At 52.4% G+C, this 23,935-nt stretch overlaps 2 protein-coding genes across 5 annotated transcripts; both read left to right on the top strand.

Moving 5' to 3' along the window:
• The first annotated feature begins 3,265 nt into the window (after window positions 1-3,265).
• INTS5 (integrator complex subunit 5) lies at window positions 3,266-7,917 on the top strand. Its single transcript, XM_080815763.1, has 2 exons — window positions 3,266-3,402; window positions 4,769-7,917. The coding sequence occupies exons 1-2, from the start codon at window positions 3,323-3,325 to the stop codon at window positions 7,746-7,748; spliced, it is 3,060 nt and encodes a 1,019-aa protein (XP_080671889.1). The 5' UTR covers window positions 3,266-3,322; the 3' UTR covers window positions 7,749-7,917.
• A 239-nt stretch (window positions 7,918-8,156) lies between these two features.
• Window positions 8,157-23,348, top strand: GANAB (glucosidase II alpha subunit). 4 transcript variants are annotated; one of them, XM_080815766.1, is made up of 25 exons: window positions 8,162-8,222; window positions 10,893-10,997; window positions 11,140-11,248; window positions 11,484-11,611; window positions 13,467-13,646; window positions 14,117-14,182; window positions 14,987-15,060; window positions 15,229-15,312; window positions 15,400-15,496; window positions 15,956-16,136; window positions 16,789-16,942; window positions 17,155-17,390; window positions 17,473-17,599; window positions 17,705-17,784; window positions 18,242-18,385; window positions 18,481-18,577; window positions 18,893-18,994; window positions 19,163-19,406; window positions 20,827-20,891; window positions 21,085-21,161; window positions 21,279-21,353; window positions 21,525-21,638; window positions 21,760-21,872; window positions 22,024-22,124; window positions 22,265-23,348. In XM_080815766.1, the coding sequence occupies exons 1-25, from the start codon at window positions 8,185-8,187 to the stop codon at window positions 22,372-22,374; spliced, it is 2,901 nt and encodes a 966-aa protein (XP_080671892.1). In that variant the 5' UTR covers window positions 8,162-8,184; the 3' UTR covers window positions 22,375-23,348. The 4 variants fall into 4 exon arrangements, with proteins under 4 accessions (XP_080671893.1, XP_080671892.1, XP_080671891.1 ...); XM_080815765.1 differs by having other exon boundaries at window positions 14,987-15,056; window positions 15,225-15,312; XM_080815767.1 differs by lacking the exon at window positions 14,117-14,182 and having other exon boundaries at window positions 8,157-8,222; window positions 14,987-15,056; window positions 15,225-15,312.
• Window positions 23,349-23,935: the final 587 nt, after the last annotated feature.

The following is a 23,935-nucleotide window of genomic DNA, read 5'->3' on the forward strand; positions in this document are numbered from 1 at the left end:
TGTTCTACCCCTGTATCTAAGGCAGAAGGAGCTTGCTGTGTTGAAGAATTTCTGTATCTAGCATTATGCTAAGTCTTTTAGTAAGTGGTCTCAAGTGATCTTTGTAAAACATCTGGGAGACAGGAGACATCATACCCATTTTACAGATGAGGAAATGTGCTTCAAACATTTGGGTCACTGTCTCAGGGTTACGTTACTGATAAATAGCAGAGATGAATCTAGATCTGTCCAACACCAAAACAAAGCACCTTTAGATTATGAAATCCTTAAGAGCAAGGACCACATAACACTCTCATTGCTGGAGAACTTACCTGGTTGAAAAAGCTCCTTTTACAGATCCAAAGTTGAGGCTCTGAGATGGGAAGTGTTGGGTCCCAATTTGAAGCACTGTTAGGAGCAGAAATTGTCTCATATTACTGTTCTAGAACAGATTTTGTTTGCTAGGAGGTAATATATATACTTTGTAAGTGACTGCACTTCTAAAATGTAAGAACAAAAAAAGAACCATAATTAGTCCTTTAGCTTTTAAAATACAATCACTGGGTGCCTGGGTGGCTCAGTGGGTTAAGCCTCTGCCTTCGGCTCAGGTCATGATCTCAGGGTCCCGGGATCAAGCCCTGCATCGGGCTCTCTGCTTAGCAGGGAGACTGCTTCCTCCCCTCTCTCTGCCTGCCTCTCTGCCTACTTGTGATTCCTCTCTCTGTGTGTCAAATAAATAAATAAAATAAAAATAAAAATAAAATACAATCACTTCAAAAGTGTCGTTGGAAAACCAGCCTCTGTGCTTCAGACCCAAAATATAGCAGGAAGACGAGTTTGGGATAAAGAGGAACAATAGGTTTATTGGTTTGCCAGACAAAGGAGCCTGTAGCAAGCTGTGGCCCTCAAAAACTGTAAGCCCACTGGAAGGTAGGGGCTCAGAGGAATGGGCTGAGGGGTTTTATAGGTAAATACAGGATCTAGCTGGTTTCTATAGGAATTGTATAGGTGCTGCCAGACTCCTTAGTCCTTTTCAGGGTGGTACCAGGTTCCTGAAACAAAAGGCTAAAAAAGGAGGAGAGGAGGTTTGGCAGAGAAGAAAAAGGTTACTTTAAAATCAAGCTTTGCCGAAGCATTAGTACAGCCATTTTGATCTTTGTTCAAGTCTATGTTTTTAAGTGGTTTCAAAGATATCTTCAGGAACTGCCATCTGGTATCACTCTAACTCACACTTCCACTGAGAGCAGTAAGCCTTCTGGCCTCAAAACCAATTTTCCTTTTCATTTATTTAACCAACTATTAAGAACCTACTACGTGCCTGGCAAACACTGTTGTAGGGAATGAGGAGTAGCCTTCAACAAAATAGGCAAATTTCCTGTTGTCCAAGAGCTGATTTTCTGGAGTTTATTCAACAAATGTAATAAAAATAATGAATGCTTATATGGTGCTTACTTAACCATTGCAGGTCACTAAGTGCTATACAATGAATGATGTGGAGAACAAAGGCTAAAGAAATACAGAAAAAAAAAAAGAAACTTCTTACAACTTAACAGCCCATCGAGGACTACTTGGGACAGGCAGAGTGACCTTCCTCCAGGAACTCAACTGCTTCAACGGCAATACTTTGCTAGAGGCAAATGGCAACCTTTGTTTGATCTTAGCCTGACCTCCAGGATCCTCTAAGTCTTCTTTAACATATACAAATCCCTTTGGAAATGTCCTTCATCTCTATTCCCCCCTTCAACCGCCCCTGCCAAGATACATGTTAGCAATCATCCTCCAAGCATATGGGCCACTGATCGGCATCTGAAGGGCCTCATGACTCAAGTTCTACTAGGCAGTGGTAAACGACCCCTCAAGGTCCTGGAAACCTTAGAGATTCACGCTCTCCCTAACCCCCTCCCAACTTAAAAATATATAATCAGTCACTCCTCACAACCCCAGTGCGCTCTTCCTGCCCACAGTTCCTGTCCCTGTGCTTTAAAAAAAAAAACACAACACATCCTTTTTGCACAGAAGATGTCTCAAGAATTCTTTCTTTTTCTTTTTTCTTTTTTTTAAATTTAAGATTTTATTTATTTATTTGTCAGAGAGAGAGAGAGAGCGCACAAACAGAGTGGCAGTCAGAGGCAGAGGGAGAAGCAGGCTCTCTGCCAAGCAAGGAGCCCAGTGCGGGACTCAATCCCGGGACTCTGGGATCATGACCAGAGTGGAAGGCAGCTGCTTAACCAACTGACCCACCCAGCCGTCTCTCAAAAATTCTTTCTTGACCATTGGCTCCCGGACCCCGGCATTTCACATCAGTGAACATATTCCCTTGTTTCAGTTTCCACAACAAGCCCTGCCTGTGAGGCAGTTGTACTATGATCATCCTCATTGGGGAAGAGGAAATAGGACCAGAGAGGGTAAAGAGAGTGCGCAGCCGGTAAGTGGAAGAGCTGGAACTTGACCTAGACAGACTGGCTGTCGTAGGGGCTCTTCAAGAGGTGCCTATGAGCTCTTCGTATAGTTACCACACTCCCTATCTGCAAGGGAGAGGAGAGGTCCTGAGTTGGCCCGCTGGGGAGAGAGCAAAGACTAAACAATGAAGACTATACAGAGGGACAGAAGCGCCAGCCTATGACTGGGAGAACACCTATAGCCTGGCCAGCCCAATTTATTTTGGGCTTCCTCTCCTTCTCTGTACTTCCTTTTCCTCTCTTAGGAGTCCTCCCCCCACCCCCCGCCCAATTCTCTCTCTCCTTCTCTCTCTTAGGCTCCCACCCACCGTGGAGCTCAATGCGGGGCTTGAACTTACGCCCCTGAGACTGAGACCTGAGCTGAGATCCGGACTCCCAGGCTTAATCGACTGAGCCACCCAGCCGGCCCTCCCTCCTTTCTTTCCGTCTTTTAAGGGAAGGTTTCCCCTTCCCTTCTCTCCTTTAACTACTTTTTCCATTGTCAGTGTTTGTTTACTTATTTAATATCGTCACTATTTATTGATGAAATGTTTCCTAGTGCTTCATTTTTTAAAACCTCGTGAGTTGAACACTTTGCATTTTTGGCTTTCGGCAAAATAATTAAATCCAACTGGGAATAGCCGCATCTAGCTTCAGTTTGTGTCTTAAATGCCCTTTGGGGGTAAAACGGCATGGTTGAGGCCGGGTCAGCTTCTCGCTGTCACCGTCGCGATCCCGCTCTGGGGTCCGAACGTGGTCCGGAACCAATGTAGGAGGGTCGCGGACGTCGCCGGACGGGTTTTCCTGAGAAGCTTAGTCGGTGGTTCCTTTCGGGTTTCCCGTCAGCGCGCATGCGCTGCCTGCGCTTCGCCGCTCCCGCCTCGGGCTCGGGCTAGGGCTCCGGGATGTCCGCGTTGTGCGACCCTCCCGGGGCCCCAGGGCCTCCCGGGCCTGCCCCGGCCACCCACGGTCCCGCGCCGCTCAGGTAGTCAGAGCCCCTGGCATCTTCCCCCATCGCGCGGCCCTGCGCCGATCCCCAGCCTTCTCGGCAGAAACCCGGATCCTACCTCGAGAACTCGCGTCAGGGTTCTCAGAGATTCCTGGTCGGGTCTTCCCAGAACTCAGGGACTGCCTCACCAAAACTCTGGGCTCCAGTGCCCGCACTCCTAAGACCTTGGTCTTGCCTCCTCCTAAACCCCAACGCCTAGTTACCCCAGATCCCGGCCTTGTTCTCCCAAGAGTTGGGGATATCAGAACTCTTGGGAACCGAGCTGTCCTGCCCCTTTTAGACCCAAGAGAACCCAGGGTCCCCTGACTTCATGGAGACTCCCTGGAAACCCAGACCCGGAAACCCACAAAATGCTTCCCTCTAGCCTTTGCCTTGCCCTCCAACTAAGCTACTCTCCCTCACCTTAGGGTGGTTTGTTTATTTGTTTATTTATTTAAGGAATGAGGGCACAGTCGGAGCCCTATCAGCCCTTAGAGGATGCGGTCTTTTTTGGCAGAAAAGGCAGTAAGAGGAAGGGGACTTTGCCTCTTCCCTTAACACTGGTTTCTGAACGCCTAAGACTGAAGCCGTATGTTTTGGGAGGGGAAGGGCTGAAAAGCAGGCATTACATTGTCTGTATCCTGGGACACCGTGATTCCTAGGCACACTGAGGATGCCTGGAAGGTGGTGGTTGATGTGGAGTTCAAGTGGTGGGTGGTTAGGAGGCTTGCAGAATATGGGAAGAAACAGGTACTAGGAAGCCTTAATGAGGGACAAGTTTGAGTTTAGGATTTTCTTTAAGAGCTTGTGTTTTGGGGGGCAAAATCAAGCAGGAAAGGTGTTTTTAAAGCAGATGTTATAGCCACACAATATATATTTACTCAATTCAGCGAATACTTAACGGAACACTTCCCATATACCAGGCGTCTCAATAGAAAGGTATTCTGTGTTAAATAGCACAGAAATGTTTACTATCCTTTTGGAGTTTATAATCTGATCACTTGTGCTCGCTTCGGCAGCACATATACTATAATCTGATCACTTAACCTTGGTTTTCTTATCTGTAAAGTGGGATCATACCTTACTGGGGCTGTTGTCTGGATTGGAATAACACACATAAAGTTCCTAAGAGAGTACCTTACATGAGTGACCTAACATTGATATTATTGTTATTGAAAAAAAAAGTATTTATTGGGTGATGAGTGTGAACTTGATAGGGTGCTTAAGTGCTTCATGTACATTATCTTTTGAAGGAGGTACAGTTATCCCTCTTTTACATGGAAAGAAACCAAAGCTCAGGGAGGAATGTAATGTGCCTAACATCTCACAGCGCTCTAAGTCTGCTTCTCTTGCTTCCTTCCAGTGCTCAAGAGCTGTCCCAGGAAATCAAGGCTTTTCTGACTGGCGTGGACCCTATTCTGGGCCACCAACTCTCGGCCCGGGAACATGCTCGCTGTGGTCTCCTCCTGCTCCGCTCTTTGCCACCTGCTCGGGCCGCTGTGCTTGACCACTTGCGAGGAGTCTTTGATGAGAGTGTCCGGGCCCATCTGGCTGCCCTGGACGAAAGCCCTGTGGCTGGCCCCCCTCACCTCCGTCCACCCCCACCCTCCCATGTCCCCGCTGGGGGACCTGGTCTAGAAGATGTGGTGCAGGAAGTACAGCAGGTGCTGTCTGAGTTTATCCGGGCCAACCCGAAGGCCTGGGCACCTGTGATTAGTGCGTGGTCCATTGACCTCATGGGGCAGCTGAGCAGCACATACTCAGGCCAGCACCAGCGTGTGCCCCATGCCACTGGCTCTCTCAACGAATTGCTGCAGCTGTGGATGGGCTGTCGGGCCACCCGCACATTAATGGACATCTATGTTCAGTGTCTCTCAGCTCTCATTGGTAGTTGCCCAGATGCCTGCGTGGATGCCTTGCTGGATACCTCTGTCCAGCATTCCCCACACTTCGACTGGGTTGTGGCCCATATTGGCTCCTCTTTTCCTGGCACTATCATCTCCCGAGTTCTCTCCTGTGGCCTTAAGGATTTCTGTGTTCACGGTGGGGCTGGAGGTGGAGCTGGTGGCAGTGGTGGAAGCTCTTCTCAGACCCCCTCTATAGACCCGTTCCCTGGATCTCCTGCTATCCCTGGGGAGAAACGGGTGCCCAAGATTGCCTCAGTTGTAGGCATCCTAGGGCACCTGGCCTCCCGCCATGGAGACAGCATCCGCCGGGAGCTTCTGCGAATGTTCCATGATAGCCTGGCAGGGGGCTCTGGGGGCCGGAGTGGTGACCCGTCCCTTCAGGCCACAGTTCCTTTCCTACTGCAGCTGGCGGTCATGTCACCAGCGTTGCTGGGCACCGTCTCTGGAGAGCTGGTGGACTGCCTTAAGCCCCCAGCTGTGCTGAGTCAGCTGCAGCAACACCTGCAGGGATTCCCCCGAGAGGAGCTGGACAACATGCTGAATCTGGCTGTGCACCTGGTGAGCCAGGCCTCGGGGGCAGGTGCCTACCGCCTCTTGCAGTTTCTGGTGGACACAGCTATGCCTGCCTCAGTCATTACCACCCAGGGCCTGGCTGTGCCGGACACTGTACGTGAGGCCTGTGACCGGCTGATCCAGCTGCTGCTGCTGCACCTGCAAAAACTGGTTCATCACCGGGGAGGGTCTCCTGGGGAAGGGGTGCTGGGCCCGCCCCCACCCCCCCGCCCTGTGCCCTTTCTAGATGCGCTAAGAAACCACGTTGGAGAGCTGTGTGGAGAGACGTTACGATTGGAGCGGAAGCGCTTTCTCTGGCAACACCAGCTCCTGGGCCTGCTCTCTGTCTATACTCGGCCTAGCTGTGGACCTGAGGCCTTGGGCCATCTCCTGAGCCGGGCCCGAAGCCCTGAAGAGTTGAGTCTGGCCACCCAATTATATGCAGGGCTGGTGGTCAGTCTCTCTGGCCTCCTGCCTCTGGCTTTCCGAAGCTGCCTGGCTCGGGTACACGCAGGGACTCTGCAGCCTCCCTTCACCGCCCGGTTCCTGCGTAACTTGGCACTGCTAGTGGGCTGGGAACAGCAGGGTGGTGAGGGCCCTGCAGCCCTAGGGGCCCGGTTTGGGGAGTCTGCATCAGCCCATTTGTCTGACCTGGCTCCTCTCCTGCTACATCCTGAGGAGGAAGTAGCTGAAGCTGCTGCTTCCCTGCTGGCCATTTGTCCCTTTCCTCAAGAAGCCCTGTCCCCCTCCCAACTCCTGGGGCTGGTGAGAGCTGGAGTACATCGATTCTTTGCCTCTCTGAGGCTGCATGGCCCCCCAGGTGTGGCATCAGCCTCTCAGCTTCTTACCCGCCTCTCTCAGACCTCCCCAGCTGGGCTTAAGGCTGTCTTGCAGCTGCTAGTTGAGGGAGCCTTACATCGGGGCAACGCAGAACTGTTTGGAGGGGAAGTGGATAGGGACAATGAGACTCTTTCGGTTGTCTCTGCTCCTTTGGCCTCTGCCTCCCTGTTGGACACAAACCGGCGGCACACAGCAGCTGTGCCAGGGCCTGGAGGGATTTGGTCAGTTTTCCATGCTGGAGTCATAGGTCGTGGCCTAAAGCCACCCAAGTTTGTCCAGTCGCGCAATCAGCAGGAAGTGAGCTATAACACCCAGAGCCTCCTCAGCCTCCTGGTGCACTGCTGCAGTGCCCCTGGGGGTACTGAATGTGGGGGCTGCTGGGGGGCTCCCACCCTGAGCCCGGAGGCAGCCAAAGCGGTGGCAGTGACCTTGGTGGAGAGCGTGTGTCCTGATGCAGCTGGTGCTGAGCTGGCCTGGCCCCCTGAGGAGCATGCCAGGGCCACAGTGGAGCGGGATCTCCGCATTGGCCGACGCTTCCGGGAACAGCCCCTGCTCTTTGAGCTGTTGAAGCTGGTAGCTGCTGCTCCCCCAGCCCTGTGCTACTGCTCCGTGCTCCTGCGGGGGCTACTAGCCGCCCTTCTGGGTCATTGGGAAGCCTCTCGCCACCCTGATACAGCTCACTCTCCCTGGCACCTGGAGGCATCCTGCACCCTGGTAGCTGTCATGGCAGAGGGAAGCCTCCTGCCACCAGCCCTGGGTAATATGCACGAGGTATTTAGCCAGCTGGCACCTTTTGAAGTGCGTCTGCTGCTGCTCAGTGTTTGGGGCTTTCTCCGGGAGCATGGACCATTGCCCCAGAAGTTCATCTTCCAGTCAGAGCGTGGCCGCTTCATCCGGGACTTCTCCAGGGAGGGTGGCGGTGAGGGTGGACCCCATCTTGCTGTGCTGCACAGTGTCCTCCACCGCAACATTGACCGCCTGGGCCTTTTCTCTGGCCGTTTTCAGGCACCTTCACCGTCCACTCTCCTTCGGCAGGGGACATAGCCTTTTCCAAACTTCGGAAGCCAAGGGAGATTGAGCAGTGAGAAAGATAGGGGGCTAAGGTGCTGCAGAAAGGTGGAGGTTTCTCTTTTAAAACCCTAGGCTAAAGAGCGCTGTCACTTTTTTCCTCCCCCACCTTTTTTTCTAAATAAAATTTGCCGACTTGAGAAAAGCAGAGTCCAGTGCCTCTGTCTGATGCTTAGAGCTGGTAAAGTCGGACAGCGCCTGGCTCTGGACAATCCCACCCCCGCCCGCAAGCCACGCCCTTGGAGCCGCCTGACGCGGGCGTTTATTGTGCGCGCTCTGCCAATGGGACAGCCGCCCGGCCGCTCTCTGGTCGGGCCAATCAGAAGGCCGGAAGGGGCGGGCACTAAGGTACGTGGCTCAACGCGCGCGGGGGGAGGAGAGGCTCGGGGTCAAGGAGCAAACCCGGCACAAGATGGCGGCGGTAGCGGCAGTGGCGGCGCGTAGGAGGCGGTGAGGAGCCCGCAACCCGGGGGCACGCCCGGGACGCCCCCAGGCCCCCCAAACCCCATATCTCTCCTTCCTGTGTGTCCTCCTGAGACTTTGTTACCCCCCCCCGGCCTCGTGAGCACCTTTTGTCCCTCTGGAGGTGGCCTCCGTCTCCCCCGGTTTTCTCGCGGTAGATCCGCGCGGCGCTGGGGGCCCTTGCTTCTGGGGCTCCCAGCTCCAGCCCGGCGGCTCATGAGGGCCGCAACCGTTCCCTCTTCTTGGCCTTGGCCGCTCTCAGCCGCCCCCCTCCCTTGGCGGCTCGCGGCGGTTAATGCTGCCGCCTCCTTCCTGCAGTGTGCGGGGCCATCCGGGCGGGGACTAGACGCAGCGGGGCCTCCGGGAACGCAGCCCACTGTCCTTCGGGCCCCTCATCCGGGTAACACCGCGGACTGCTGTCCCGCCTGCACTACCCTTCTTGCCCTACGCGCCCCCCACCCCCACCCCAGAGCCCCGGACCCTGCCCTGCTCTTGTCTTCACGTGGACACCAACCCTGGCTTGTTCGGTGTTCACGGTCGCTGGGCACGGCTGGGGCAGGATCCCGTAAGTTCACGGTCCCTCTGGATGATGGTGCTCAAACACAACATGGCAATCGAATGTTTTGGTCTGCGCTCTCGAGTTTCTGTTACCGAAAAAAAAAAAACCGGTTCGAAACAATCACCAACGCCACAAAGCGTTTACCTGGACATAACGGATGTACTGGGGTGGGAGAGGCATGTCCTGTGACCAGCAGTGAAAAAAAAGATTGGACTGTAAACTCAACTCTCTGAAGTCTGTGATCTGAAACAATAAACGGGTGCACCTTACCCTGCGGCTCATTCCTGACTTTGGCTTGTGACCACCTCTTGCTCTGGGGCGTTCGAGGCATTCCTGAGTTCCTAGGGCCTTCCAATAGGTCACTTCTGAAAGATCTTTTAGAAATCCTAACCTCATTGGTATTTCTCCCAAGCCCATTGCATAGACTGTGTAACTAGAACTCCAGAGGGTATTTAACTCACTGTACTTCTGATTACTGCCGCTTTGGGCAGGTGGGCATGGGGTCAGTGGTGCAGGGTGCCTGCCGCAGTCACTCCTCAGGACCTGGGCCACAAGCTTAGCTTTTGAGTTTTCTGGTAGCATTTCTTCTTCTTTTGATTCTAATTATTCCTGCTTGGCCTATCAAAAGACAGTGCCTGGTGTTCTTCCCAGTTTTCTGTGTGTCCTGCATTGCTTTTCACATTCTTCTGGAACTGGAGGGCTATGTTCTGCCATCTCCTTTCTGGTGATGTTCCTTACCTTTAGCTATCAAACAGTTTGAGGCTAATGCTGGATACAATGTATATATAGTCTCTAGTTACCTTGTTAACAGTTTGCAAAGTTTTAAGACTTTAAGAGAAGACTGTGTTTGTTTTCTCTTCCTATTTGGGACACTTTCTTAAGAGTGTGCTCCTGGACAACCCACATTTGTCGCTGGAAAAGCATGTTTAAAATGCAGATTCCGCCCCGGGATTTGGGAATCTACATTTACTAACTACTGCAGCTAATTCTTAACGGTGAAGTTTGAGGACCTCTGTTTAGGATTTACTGAGAATGGATGAACATGCCTTTCAAACTAACTTGCTTAAATAGGCCAGTTAGTCCTTTGTCTGTCATTTGACAGGACGTTGGGGGAAGTGACAGTTTGTGGTAACCTTGGGGTAATGGTCCTCAGTGAGGCAGGCCCTGCTGGTAGGTGGTGTGCTGTATTGTGTATCATGAAGTCCTCGGGCCCCGGAGTCAGGCAGAGCTGAGTTCGATCCCAGTTTCACTCCTTATTAGCAGTTTAGTTTTGGATGGATTGTTGAACCTTTTATGCTTCAATTTTCTAATCTGGGTAAAACTCCAACCCTACATTCACCAAGTAAACAACAAAAGAAATGAAAAAGAGGTAGTGTGTATCAAGAAGTAGTTTTGAATGATGGTCGCCCATTAGTGTTTGAGGAGATTTTAAAAACTGATGCCCAGGCCCCTGTTTGTGTCAGTTCGATCAGAATCTGTGGGGTGAGACTGATACTTTAAAAAACTTCAGGGAGAGTTGAAAACCGAGGATATAGGCAGTTAGTCTGGTCCCTGGGGATATGTTAGGATTCAATACATGTGGCTATGGTTACCCAGTAGTGGTGACTGACTTTGAAGATCTAGGAGCAGGATGCCTAGGGTGCTGGGGATATTGGGACTCTAGGTATTGTGACCACAGGCCAGATGAGGGTACATCTTTAACTTTTCCACCGTAGCTCCACCTAATGCCTTGCCCAGTGGCTAAGGCATGGCTGGCTTTGTTTCTCTGTTCCTCACATGGTGCCACCACTTCCCCTGGGACCGGCTGTTACTGCTCCTTTCCTCTGAGAAGCTGATGTAACCAGAGTCAATACCAGGGCCTCTGAAGGCCAAAGATCCTGTGTCCACTTCCTCTGCCTTTTGAAGGGAAGGTGTGAGCGAGCCAACTCCTCAGGCCTGACACTTCACCCCATGTCCACGCTGCCTTCTCTTCTATTTAACCAGACTCCTTCTATTTCTCCCCCTTTAGGGTTGTGGTGGGAAGGGGCCTTTCCCTGTGAAGGTGGGGCCTTTTCTGACCTCTGTGCTGATTGTTCCCTCTTTGTCTTTTTCCTCCTTAGGTCTGGGGCAGGTTTGGTACTTGCTTGTTTTGGGGTCTGCCTGGGAGTTACCCTTGCTGTGGATAGAAGCAACTTTAAGACCTGTGAAGAGAGTTCCTTCTGCAAGTATGATATTTCTTGGAGAGTGGGGTGGAAAATAGGGTACTGTGGGAGGTGCTGTGGCAGGTGGGGGGTAGCCTAGGGACACTGCAGGTGGTAGAGGGACCAAGGAACATTGGGGAACCTTCCTTCCCATTTCACTTGGCAGGAGGCAACGAAGCATACGGCCAGGCCTTTCTCCGTACCGAGCCTTGCTGGACTCTCTACAGCTTGGTCCCGATGCCCTCACAGTCCGTCTGATCAACGAGGTCACCAAGGTCAGGGAAGAAAAGGAGTCTGGTGGGGGTGGGGAAATGCTTGCTAAGGGGTAATTTGGCAGAGGTGAACCTATAGCCAACATCCTGTCCCAGCCATCTTGGGATTTTGTGAGGAATTCAGATCTCAGGTCCCTTGGGCTAGAGGGAGGAGACCCACTCAGGAGGGAGTGGGTTCAGAGGGCATTCTGTGGTGTAGCCCTCTCCCTTCTCCAGATCCAAACCTCTACCCCCACAGGCAGTGCTGGTGCTGGAGCTCCAGGGGCTTCAAAAGAACATGACCCGGATAAGGATTGATGAGCTGGAGCCCCGGCGGCCCCGATACCGGGTGTCAGATGTATTGGTGGCTGACCCCCCCACATCTCGGTAAATTTTTCTTGAGAAACTTATGCATTTCCACGGTCCTTTTCTCCTTCCCGATGAATCTCTATTTGGCTGATATTTTTTTTCTTTTTTCCCCACTTTGGGATAGCAGCTCTCTAGTATCCTCGTCACTCTCCTAACCTTGCTCCGTTTCTTCCTCTGTTTCATGCATTTTCTCTTCTGCCCTTCTTCTTCTTTCATTGTGCAGACAGATACTGCTTCCAGCTCTGTGCCAGGCCTGGGCTAGGGGCTGGCGATGCAAAAGTAAATAAACAAGGCCCCAGATCTTGCCCTCCAGCGTCAGTGTCTGTGTGGTTGGTTCCTCCTGTCCTTTCCCTTCCCCTTACTTTTTCTCTTTTTCTTTCTTTTTCTTCAGATAGTCATGATACGGTTCCTCAAATTCTTGAGTCACGACACAGTGTCATAATGAATATTCCATCATGGGGTTCTCTCTCTCTGTTTTAAGTTTATTTATTTATTTTTTAGTAATCTCTGCAACCGACGTGGGGCTCAAACCTAACAGCCCCGAGGTCAAGAGTTGCATGCTCTGCCAGCTGAGCCAGCCCAGGGCCCCATGCATGGCTCTCTATTAAGTACTTAATTTAGAATATGATATGATAAACCTTCCGTGTATACCCTTTACGCAGCCCAGTCATATACTTCTCACTATCATGTGGCCCTGACCGCCCCCAGAGGTGATTGTTATTCTTAAGTTATCATTCACTTGTCTTATTTTTTTTTTAAGATTTTATTTACTTATTTGACAGAGATCACAAGTAGGCAGAGAGACAGGCAGAGAGAGAGGGGGAGCAGTCTCCCCGCTGAGCAGAGAGCCCGATGTGGGGCTCGATCCCAGGACCCTGGGATCATGACCCGAGCCAAAGGCAGAGGATTAACCCACTGAGCCACCCAGGTGCCCCTGTATAATTTTTTAAAAGATTTTATTTATTTGACAGAAAGAGAGAGGACAAGCAGGTGGAGCTGCAGGCACAGGGAGAGGGAGAAGCAGGCTCCCCACTGAGCAGGGAGCCTGATGTGGGGCTCAATCCCAGGACCTAGGGATCATGACCTGAGCCGAAGGCAGATGCTTAACTGACTGAGTCACCCAGGCACCCCTATGAGTTGTGTTTAAATAATTCTTCTCTATTTCAAGGTCATAAAAATATTATATATTTTTTGTAAATATCTTACTTTAGGGACGCCTGGCTGGCTCAGTCCATAGAACATGTGTCTCTTGTCTCTGTGACTCTTGTTCTCAGGGTCATGGGTTTGAGCCCCATGTTGGGTGTAGAGATTACTTAAAAAAGAAAAAAAGGGGCGCCTGGGTGGCTCAGTGGGTTAAGGCCTCTGCCTTTGGCTCAGGTCCTGGTCTCAGGGTTATGGGATGGAGCTCCTCATAGGGCTCTCTGCTCAGCAGGGAGCCTGCTTCCTCCTTTCTCTCTGCGTACTTGTGGTCTCTGTCTGTCAGATAAATAAATAAAATCTTTTAAAAAAAAGTTAAAAAATCTTTCTTTAAAATGTTAAGTCATAATCTTTCGAGTAGTTACTTATATCTGGTATGAGGTAGGAATTTGGTACCATTTTTTTCCTAATCAAAATTTATTTTTCTGACTTCTCTATTGAATAGTTCCCCTTTCCTCACCCAACTGCCATGCTACCTCTGTTACATTTTGAAGTTCTAAGTATGCTTGGGTCCACTGCCAGGCTCTTCTTCATTCCTTTGGTGAATCTGTCTGCCCCTGGCACTGTCCCCACACCAACTATAGCTCTTAGCAGTCCCCCTCCCCACCGTCTGAAAGTGTCATCACCGCTCTTGGCTCTTTGTGCTTCTTTTTATCCCTTTCGATCTCTTTCCCAGGCTTTCTGTCTCTGGCCGTGATGAAAACAGTGTGGAGCTCACCGTGGCTGAGGGACCCTATAAAATCATCTTGACAGCACGGCCATTCCGCCTGGACCTGTTAGAGGACCGCAGTCTTCTGCTTAGTGTCAATGCCCGAGGACTCTTGGATTTTGAGCACCAGAGGGCCCCCAGGGTCCCGTGAGTACAGGGGTTGGGACTGGAGAGGACCTAGTAGGCCAGGGCCCAGGGGTGTGGTGGATTTGGCACTGGGTCCCTGGGAGGAGACAGGGTGGCAGGACCGCCAGGTAGGGGCTGGGGCTGAGACTGGGAGAAGCTGCTGTCAGGGAGGGTAGGAAGCAGACCCAGGTCGCGGTTTTCTCCGTTTCCTGTACAGACCAGGAGGCAAGTCACTTTTGTCCCTGAGCTGTACCCTGGGCACCTCCTCTGGGAGGCCTGCCTGGGTCTGCCTTTCCCTCTTCCCCTTTTCACACCATCACATTTCCCAGGTTTATTTTCTTCCTTTTTGTTTTATTTTTTGTTTTGTTTCTTTTCTGCCCCATCCCCCCATCTCTGGAAGTTTGTCGACTGAAACTCACTTTTATGTTTCTGTTTTTGTGTTGGTTTTGTGCCTCCTTTTCCCCTTCCCTACCCATTTCCTCCTGCCCCAGTTTCTCGGATAAAGTTAGTCTCACGCTCGGTAGCATTTGGGATAAGATCAAGAACCTTTTCTCTAGGTAAATCCATGGCCACTGGTACTGTATCTGTTCCTCTGCCCTTACCCACCCTTCACTCTGGCCCCCAGGGGAAGGTGCCCCAGACCTTTCTATACCCTGCCCTTCACTCACCCTTCTTTCTCCAGATACGTGGTATCTGGTCCCTGGTCCCCTGGCTGGGAGCCCCCTGGGAGAAGGAAGATGAAATGTTGGAATTCCTTAAGGAATGTAGGGAGCTTCTTGATTTGTGATGAGGTGGAGAGATGCTGCCCAGTGCTGGGGTTTCTGGCTCTTAGTGGGGGTGCACCGAGGCTCTAGGTGGAACTGCTTGCCAGCTGCCCTTGAAAACATTCTTCGGCAGAACCTCTTGTTTGAGTCCCTGCATATACCTGTAGAGGCTTGACCGTGGTATGACCCACTTGCCTTTGTAAAACCCTGGTGTCTGGCCAAGAGGCTGAGGTCCAGTGAGAGTCGTTGGGGCCGGGTTCTCTCAGAGGCTGCAGAGCCAGCACTGACATTCCCAGTCCAGGCACTTGAACCATCCTGCCTATCTCTTCTGGAACGCAGGCAGAGGCTGGGGGTTGAGTCCTGTGTGTGGCAGGCACCTCCTGGTGGCATTAATCATTTCCCTTTCTCATTTCTCTCCCCGTCCTTTGCATATTGGTTTGCTCACTGGGGCCCCTTGCCAAGCTTTAACATTCAGTCCCTTCCTCCAATGCCTTCGTTCCTTTGGACCCTTGGCTCTCTATTCCCTTACCCCTCCTTCCACTAGCCCCTCGTCCCTGCCCCCTCTGGATTGGAGCAGACAGCTCTCCTACCTTCCAGGCAAGGATCAAAAGACCCAGCTGAGGGCGGTGGGGCCCAGCCGGAGGAAGCACCTGGGGATGGTGACAAGGCAAGTCAATGGGCTGGGTTGTTGGGCACAGGGCTGGCTGGGAGGTTGGAGGGGAAAGGCCCACAGGAAACTTGAGCTCATTCTCCCCATTGGGGATGGGATTTAGAAGAGGGCGGGGAAAGAGAGAGCTAGTGTGTGACTGGAGGTGCTCTGCTTTCCTCCTCACAGCCAGAGGAGACCCAGGGGAAGGCAGAGAAAGATGAGCCAGGAGCCTGGGAGGAGACATTCAAAACTCACTCTGACAGCAAGCCATATGGTGAGGGACTGGGAGAGCCTTGGGCAGGGATGTGAGGACTCCTTGTCAAACAGAAGCTCTGGAGCCCATCTTCTGCTTTCCTTCCAGGCCCCACGTCTGTGGGTTTAGACTTCTCTCTGCCAGGCATGGAGCATGTGTATGGGATCCCTGAGCATGCAGACAACCTGAGGTTAAAGGTCACTGAGTGAGTCCCATGGTGACATCAAGAAATGGGGGCGGGAAAGAGGGGTTGGGCGTTAGGGCTATGAAGTGGTATCCATGCAGTTTGGATGCTCCAGACAAGCATGGATCACTTCCTGTGGCCACATCACCTTTGGTGATCAGAAAGTTCTCCTTTGAGGGGTGCCTCGGTGGCTCAGTTGGTTAAGCATCTGCCTTCGGCTTAGGTCGTGATCCCAGCATCCTGGGATTGAGCCCCACATCAGGCTTGCTGCTCAGTAGGGACTCTGCTTCTCCCTCTTCCTTTGCCCCTCCCCATTGCTTATGCACACTCTCCCTCAGAAATAAAATCTTAAATAAAGAAAAATTCTTGTTTGAGAAAGGTTTGAGAAAGGGCGGGGGGGCCAATTCTTATCACTCTGTATCTGTGGGGTGGAGGTTGTGGGTGCCACAGCCTAGGGCCAGTCTGTCTGTCTGCCTGCAGGGGTGGGGAGCCATATCGCCTCTACAATTTGGATGTATTCCAGTATGAGCTCTACAACCCCATGGCCCTGTATGGGTCTGTGCCTGTGCTCCTGGCACACAGCCCTCATCGGGACCTGGGCATCTTCTGGCTCAATGCAGCGGAGACCTGGGTTGACATATCGTCCAACACCGCAGGGAAGGTGAGCACACAGGCGGGGAGCAGTAAGAGAGCAGCACATGTTCAGGCCTGAGACAGTGGGTGTGCCAGGGCAATTTACTTTGAAGAGGCTGGCGGGAGGCTCCTGGGGATCCCTGTTTAGGGACTGGGTGGGAGAAGGGGCCCTGAGCCTTGGGAGCAGCATTTGAGTTCCCTGGCCCTTCCCAGAAAACACACGCTCGTGGAGAAGGTATTGCTCCTTCTGCATTTGTTGTCAGTGCATTTGTTAGTGACCATACGTAGTGTATTATATTTTACACTATATAATTACACTATATATTATAGTGTACTAGACACTCTGGTAGGTGCTGGGGATATATTGCTGTTGGGGTAGGAAATGTTCTCGCTCTCAGGGTGGAAGACAGATGTTACACGGGTGAGAAGGCGGGGTGAGTTCCGCAGTGGTAAGTGTTGACAAGGAGATGCAGCGGTCACGCGGTGGGGACGGAGACAGTGCTGTTTTAGATGGCATGGTCCAGAAAAGCCTCCCCGAGGAGGTGATATCTAATCTCAGCCCAGAGTGACTCCTTAGGACCCCGCTGTGTGAGGACTCTGAAGAGAACACTGCTGCTTTGTCTCTGGGTCAGGGATGAAGAGGGTGGGTGTTGGATCTGTGTGTTTGGTCCCCTCTGTAGACCCTGTTTGGGAAGATGCTAGACTACCTGCAAGGCTCCGGGGAGACCCCGCAGACAGATGTCCGCTGGATGTCGGAGAGCGGCATCATTGATGTCTTCCTGCTCCTCGGGCCCTCTGCCTTTGACGTGTTCCGGCAGTATGCCAGTCTCACAGGTACTTGCGTCCCCTCTCTGCCAGCCTGCAGCCTCCTCTGCTGGCCCGATCTCCTTGAGAGGATGACTCCACTTTTCAAAAGTTCTGTGCCTCAGCGTACTTACTAGCCCAGTACACTTCACTCTCTCTCTCATCGACAAGCCTCCCTTCCTTTCTGGGTGTTCCAGTGGCCCAGGTTGGGCCTGACCCCACTGTGACCCCCGTGCCTGCAGGGACCCAGGCATTGCCCCCGCTCTTCTCCCTCGGCTACCACCAGAGCCGCTGGAACTACCGGGATGAGGCCGATGTGCTGGAAGTCGATCAGGGCTTCGATGATCACAACCTGCCCTGCGATGTCATTTGGCTGGACATCGAGCATGCTGATGGCAAGCGGTACTTCACCTGGGACCCCAGCCGTTTCCCCCAACCCCTTACCATGCTGGAACACTTGGCCTCCAAGAGGCGGAAGGTAAGAGGGCTGTGGCCATGCTCGGTCTCCTCAGGCACAGCAGCCCTGGAGAGCTCTGAGCATCCCTGTTCCTTGCCTGCAGCTGGTGGCCATTGTGGACCCCCACATCAAGGTGGATTCTGGCTACCGTGTACATGAAGAGTTGCAGAGCCGGGGTCTATATGTTAAAACCCGGGATGGCTCTGACTACGAGGGCTGGTGCTGGCCAGGTAGGTGGGCCCAGAATTGAGGGAGAGGCTGTTGTGAGACCAGGAAGATAGGATGGCCACCATTGTGCCCTGTGGAGGTTGACAGCCACCCTTAACTTGTCCTAGGTGCCGCTGGTTATCCTGATTTTACCAATCCTACGATGAGGGCCTGGTGGGCCAACATGTTCAGCTTTGACAACTATGAGGTACGGCAGCCCCTCCTCTACCTGCATCTGTCATTCCCACCCCACCTCCTTGAGGCCATCAGTCTCTCCCGGCCACCCCTGCTCTGGTTGGTTCTCTGTTTTGTTTTGTGTTTTTTTAAAGATGTATTTATTAGAGAGAAAGTGTGTGTGGGAGTTGGGGGTTGGGGAATGGACAGAGAGAGAAGGAAAGAAGCAGACTCCCCGCTGAGGCCAGAGCCTAACACCAGACTTGACCCCCACCACCCTGAAATCGTGACCTGAGCCAATACCAAGAGTTGGTGCTTAACTGGCTGAGCCCCCAGGCGCCCCTAGCTGCTTGTATTTTTCAGGAGGCCTTCTTGCTCCTCGTAGGACCCAGAGAAATACTTTTTGGATTCCTAGGTGTGCTCTGCTCTCACAGTTTGTCTTTTTCCTCTTCTCTGTCCTTCTGTCCCCATTTTCTGCCTCGTGAACCTAGGGCTCAGCCCCCAACCTCTATGTCTGGAATGACATGAACGAACCATCTGTGTTCAATGGTCCTGAGGTTACCATGCTTAAGGATGCCCAGCATTATGGGGGCTGGGAGCACCGAGACGTCCATAACATCTATGGCTTCTACGTGGTAAGAGGCCAAGCGAGGAGAGCCTGAGGGCTGGGGAATGCACATGACAGTAGGCTTTTAGTCCTCACTGCCCCTCCTCTCCTGTCTCCATCCAGCACATGGCAACGGCAGACGGGCTAGTGCTGCGCTCTGGGGGTCTGGAGCGCCCCTTTGTCCTAAGCAGGGCTTTCTTTGCGGGCTCCCAACGCTTCGGTAAGATTTGGAGAATAGAGCTGTGACAGAGGGCGTGTGAAGGGCAGATCGGAAGAGTGGTGCGCCAAGGCCTGCTTCTCTGAGAAATCTGTCCATGCGGCTGTCTGAGAGCAGCTGGCTGCCCACCCCACCCCCCCGCACCTGCGCACTTTAAGGGGATCAGGGCGGGGGAGGTCCAGTCCCCTTTCAAGTGCTGTTTTGAATTCTGCCATCTTGAGCAGGGCCCTGGGGGCCCTAGAACAAAGGTGGCAGGTCAGAGGAGTCAGCAAGGAGCTCTCCACTGCTTGCAACCTCCATCTCCATCATTTTCCTTAGGAGCTGTGTGGACTGGGGACAACACTGCTGAGTGGGACCATTTGAAGATCTCTATTCCTATGTGTCTCAGCTTGGGGCTGGTGGGACTTTCCTTCTGTGGAGGTGAGAGAGGGCGGAATTGGGGGTCTTGGTTTGGTGGGAGAGGAGCCAGGTAGAGGGCAGAGAACCCAGGCGTGAACAGAGAAAGCTGAGAGTCTAGGTTGGGGCCTGGGGGAGCTCCTTAGGTAGCAGCCCTCTTTTCTAACCTGTTTCCTCTCTCCCCTCTCCCAGCGGACGTGGGCGGTTTCTTCAAAAATCCAGAACCAGAGCTGCTTGTGCGCTGGTACCAGATGGGTGCCTACCAGCCATTCTTCCGGGCACATGCGCACTTGGACACTGGGCGGCGAGAGCCCTGGCTCTTACCAGCTCAGTACCATGACATCGTCCGAGATGCCTTGGGCCAGCGATACTCCTTGCTGCCCTTCTGGTACACCCTCTTCTATCAGGCCCATCGTGAAGGCATTCCTGTCATGAGGTGAGGCAGTCAGCTGCGTCTGTGTAGAGTGGGCTGAGGTGGCTGAGGGACAGTGGGGACTGGGCTCCATCTCTGGGCCTCTTTCACCACTCACCAGGGCCTCATAAAGGAAGGAAATTCTGATTTCAAGGTCAAGAGTAAGAAGAGACTAATGGGGATGAGTGGCAGTAAACATTGTTGCCAGGCATCGTTCATCACTATCCCCAGCGCCTGAAACAGAGCTGACAAGTATCCTTCCATCCTTAGAAGTAAAACAGACATGTACACAAATATGCAAATAAGAAAACCGCCAATAGTGATAGGCTTTTTGAGTAGGGTAATGGAATTTGGTTCTACAAATAGACTTTTTTTTTTTTTTTTTTTTTTAAGATTTTATTTATCAGATAGAGATCACAAGTAGGCAGACAGGCAGGCAGAGAGGGAGAGAGGAAGGGAAGCAGGCTCGCTGCCGAGCAGAGAGCCCGATGCGGGGCTCGATCCCAGGACCCCGAGATCATGACCTGAGCTGAAGGCAGAGGCTTTAACCCACTGAACCACCCAGGCGCCCCTACAAATAGACTTTTTAAGAAGAAGGACATGTGAGCGGCACCTGGGTGGCTCGTTGGGTTAGGTGTCTGACTCTTGATCTCAGCTCAGGTCTTGATCTTAGGATCATGAGTGTAAGCCCCATGTCGGGCTCCATGCTGGGTGTGGGGCATTCTTAAAAAAAAGGGGTAGGGGAAGGGCATGGGAGGTGAGGTCTGACTAATGAGCTAGATGGACTTTTGTGATCTAGCGGAGAAAAATCCCAGCACAGGAGACTTCAGGTGCAGACATTCTAAAGTGGAAATGAGTTTGTTGTGTTCCAGGGATAGAAAGACCAGTGTGACTCAGGGTAAGGAACCAGAGGGAGGGGTAGGACATGACCTAGGAGACGAAAATTCGATGTGATCCAGGATGATGCAATGGCCACTGGAAAGTTGCCATGTGGAATAGTTTCAGGAGGGGGCAGGGGAGGAGGAGGCAAGGAGATGGGTGAGGAAGTTCAGTGACCAAGGGTAGGTTGCATAGCTGAGGCCTACGGCACAGTTGAGCTGTCTGGCTGCAAGCTCCTGGCTTGTACCCTGTGCCATTCTTTTTTTTTTTTTTTTTTTTTTTTTAAGATTTTATTTATTTATTTGACAGACAGAGATCACAAGTAGGCAGAGAAGCAGGCAGAGAGAAAGGAGGAAGCAGGCCCCCTGCTGAGCAGAAAGCCCGGTGTGGGGCTCGATCCCAGGACCCTGGGATCATGACCTGAGCCAAAGGCAGAGGCTTTAACCCACTGAGCCACCCAGGTGCCCCACCCTGTGCCATTCTTAATCTCCAGTTCCTGGGGTAGCATCTTTGACCTCTGCCAAGACAGCAGGTGTCTTCCCTTCTTGTCTTGCTTCCTTCCTAGGCCCCTGTGGGTGCATTATCCTCAGGATGTGACCACCTTCAGTATAGATGATCAGTTCCTGCTTGGTGAGAAATGGAGGGGACCGTTGCTGGTGGGTTGGGATAGGGCTGAGAAGAAGTAAGCCCCTGTGGGAGAGGTCTGTGGGTGCCCAGGGAGGGAGGAGTGAGTGAAGCCGGTGGCGCAAGACAGCAGGTGTTTTGGTGCTCCCGACCTGGGAACTGGTCCCCTCAGTTCACAGCAGATTCTGGTGTGTTTTAGGGGATGCATTATTGGTTCACCCTGTATCAGACTCCGGGGCTCATGGCGTGCAGGTGTATCTGCCTGGCCAAGGGGAGGTGAGTTAAGGAAGAAAGGGCGTGGTGGGGAAAGGTGGTGAAGGTGGTGAAGGGCAAGGAGAGTAAATAGAATGGGGGCCCTGTGCAGTGACCTAGTATGTCTTCTGCCATCCCCAGGTGTGGTATGACATTCAGAGCTACCAGAAGCATTACGGTCCCCAGACCCTGTACCTACCTGTAACCCTGAGCAGTGTGAGTATGCCTGGCCCAGCTGCCAGCTCCATCTGCCTGTCAGTTTCCAGAAGGGGAGAGTGTGTGCTTTGGGGTCCGGTACCTAAGTGGGCACAGATGGGCAAGAGCAAAAGACACTGCTGGGCCTAAGCCTGGACAGTGGGGCAGCTTCTTCCCCTGTTCTCGCCCTAGATCCCCGTGTTCCAGCGTGGAGGGACAATTATCCCTCGGTGGATGCGAGTGCGGCGCTCTTCTGACTGCATGAAGGATGACCCCATCACCCTTTTCGTTGCTCTCAGTCCCCAGGTGAGTGTGTGGGCAGGAAGCGCCTCAGCCCTCTGCCTGCCTCCCTGGGATTCAGTCCCCAGGGGAGCGCCCCTCCTTTCCCCTTGGGCTCAGGCTCTTGCCTATCCCATTTCCTGCTCAGGGTACAGCCCAAGGAGAGCTCTTTCTAGATGATGGGCACACATTCAATTATCAGACTCGCCAGGAGTTCCTGCTGCGTCGGTTCTCATTCTCTGGCAACAGCCTGGTCTCCAGGTAATGAAGCACTCATTCGTCCATGGTAGCCTCGGGGATGCTCACAGTGCACTGTGCTCTTTTCTTGCATATGATCCTGCTCTCGGGTCTCATCCTTCCTTCGGCTCTGACATTTTTCTCCCTGACTGGCATCTGTTTTTGTTCCCTCTAGCTCAGCAGACCCCAAAGGCCACTTTGAGACACCAATCTGGATCGAGCGAGTGGTGATAATAGGGGCCGGAAAGCCAGCAGCCGTGGTACTCCAGACAAAAGGTGAGGGGTGAGACTAGCCCCCAGGGTGGTGAAAGAGGGGAAGTAGGGGCAGGGCTGGGGACACCTTGCCTGTAGGAAAGTAGCTGCTGTGCCATAGCTGTTGCTGTGACCATGGAACGCTTTCTTTTTTCTCCCAACAGGATCTCCTGAAAGCCGCCTCTCCTTCCAGCATGACCCTGAGACCTCGGTGTTGGTCCTGCGCAAGCCTGGCGTCAACGTGGCATCTGACTGGAGTATTCACCTGCGATAACGCAAGGGCTGTTGGGGGGTGGGAGGGACGCAGTGGTGATGAGAGTTCTTCCTTCTACCTTGGAGTTTGACCCTTCCCAGACTTCACCTTTCTTATCTGAAGACTCAGATTCTGCCAACATCTGGGCAGGATGAGAAGCTGTCCCTGGGCTCTGAATTCCTCCTGTGACCTCCTGACCTCTGCCACCCTGCTGACGACAAGTCTTGCATCACCTCCCAACAGTCTGTTGCTCTAACTGGAGCACATTCACCTGTGAAGACCTGGGGACCATGAGGCCCTTGCTTTCCCTTCTTTTTCCTTTCTTTTGGGGGCCCTGAATCTCCTCTAGACCCTCTTCATTCATACCTCTTGATGGTGTTGATGCCATTTCTTGGAAGAACAGGAGGGCAGTGAGCTTTAGGGTTCCTTTTCTCCTTCCTCTTCCTTTCCCACCAAACTGCTTTCCCTCCTTTTATTTCTTTCTCCCGCTTCTTCTCTGTCAGCCCTCCCCTTTTTATGCCCCACTGATACACTGGGACCACCCCTTACCTGATAAGGGATGAATGGATCAAAGGAGTGAGGTTGCTGGAGAACATCCTCTTCCCTGTCGCCCCAACCTTTCCTCTCCCTGATTGCTTCTAGAGCTGCTGCAGTTCTGACGGGGGCAGTTCTATCCCCCCTGTCCCTTGGGGGAAAGAAGTTTCCACTCTTCCTTAAGAGGGGATGGGCATTAAACTTCTTTTGCCCCCGTTTTGTCCCCTTGGGGGGCATTCAAGATGGAGAAATTGGTTGTGGTTTCATCGAATCACGGTCACCTGTATTTATTGCTGGGAGAAGACTGAGGGTGGGGGGAGATGATCATGTGTGCCCAGGGTTGGCCCGAAGCCCTGGGTGGGGGGTGGGGGAGGACTAACTAGGGGACAAGGGGGAATATTTGTGGCAATTTTTTTTACTTCCTCTTGGCCCCCAGCTGTGACAGGTTTTGATAAAAGGAGAAACAATAAAAAGATAAACCATAAATAACTGTTGGTGTTTGGATTCTGGTTCTGGCATGAACCACAGATCCTTAGAAGCCTGAGGGCCTGACATTTTCATCTAACTTCAGCATAAGCCTCATCAGTTCAGCAAAATGAATGAGTGCAAGTCTTCCTCAATTTGCTAGATGCCAGTATTTTCATAGAGGAATCCAGCAAGCTCATCGGATTTTAGCAGGCCTAGTTAATAGTGGTGACCAGAGCTGATGGGGTCCTTGAATAGAAACAGCTTTATAGTCATGTTCTCATGCAAAAGGCTGCTTTCCCTTAGCATCCCTTTTTAATAAAAACTCTCCATTGTTTCAGTGGCAGGAAATAAATTTCTCCATTTTGGAGACTACCAGTTTTGGAGATTTATTTTACCAGAAACAAGAAGGTTGTGGGGTTTCTTTTTTTAGGGAAAATGACTGCTCAGGAAGGCTCGTGCCTATGAGTAGGGATGAGAAGGGATGTGTTCATGCAATTCTCAGTTCAAATATTGCCAGTTTCCCGGGAGGTAGTGCAGGCCTTGGCACCCCGCTCCTAACGCCCTCCCCCCCCCACCCCCC

The sequence above is a fragment of the Martes martes genome, assembly GCF_963455335.1.
Source record: "Martes martes genome assembly, chromosome: 10".
Lineage (NCBI taxonomy): Eukaryota > Metazoa > Chordata > Mammalia > Carnivora > Mustelidae > Martes > Martes martes.

What these genes read in the sequence shown, in the direction of transcription:
- INTS5 (XM_080815763.1), top strand. Translation starts at nt 3,323, where the DNA reads ATGTCCGCGTTGTGCGACCCTCCCGGGGCCCCAGGGCCTCCCGGGCCT. An exon ending in CACGGTCCCGCGCCGCTCAG is followed by an intron (nt 3,403 to 4,768) that starts GTAGTCAGAGCC and finishes GCTTCCTTCCAG; the next exon opens with TGCTCAAGAGCTGTCCCAGG.
- GANAB (XM_080815766.1), top strand. Translation starts at nt 8,185, where the DNA reads ATGGCGGCGGTAGCGGCAGTGGCGGCGCGTAGGAGGCG. An exon ending in GAAGAGAGTTCCTTCTGCAA is followed by an intron (nt 10,998 to 11,139) that starts GTATGATATTTC and finishes TTCACTTGGCAG; the next exon opens with GAGGCAACGAAGCATACGGC. An exon ending in CGTCCAACACCGCAGGGAAG is followed by an intron (nt 16,137 to 16,788) that starts GTGAGCACACAG and finishes TCCCCTCTGTAG; the next exon opens with ACCCTGTTTGGGAAGATGCT.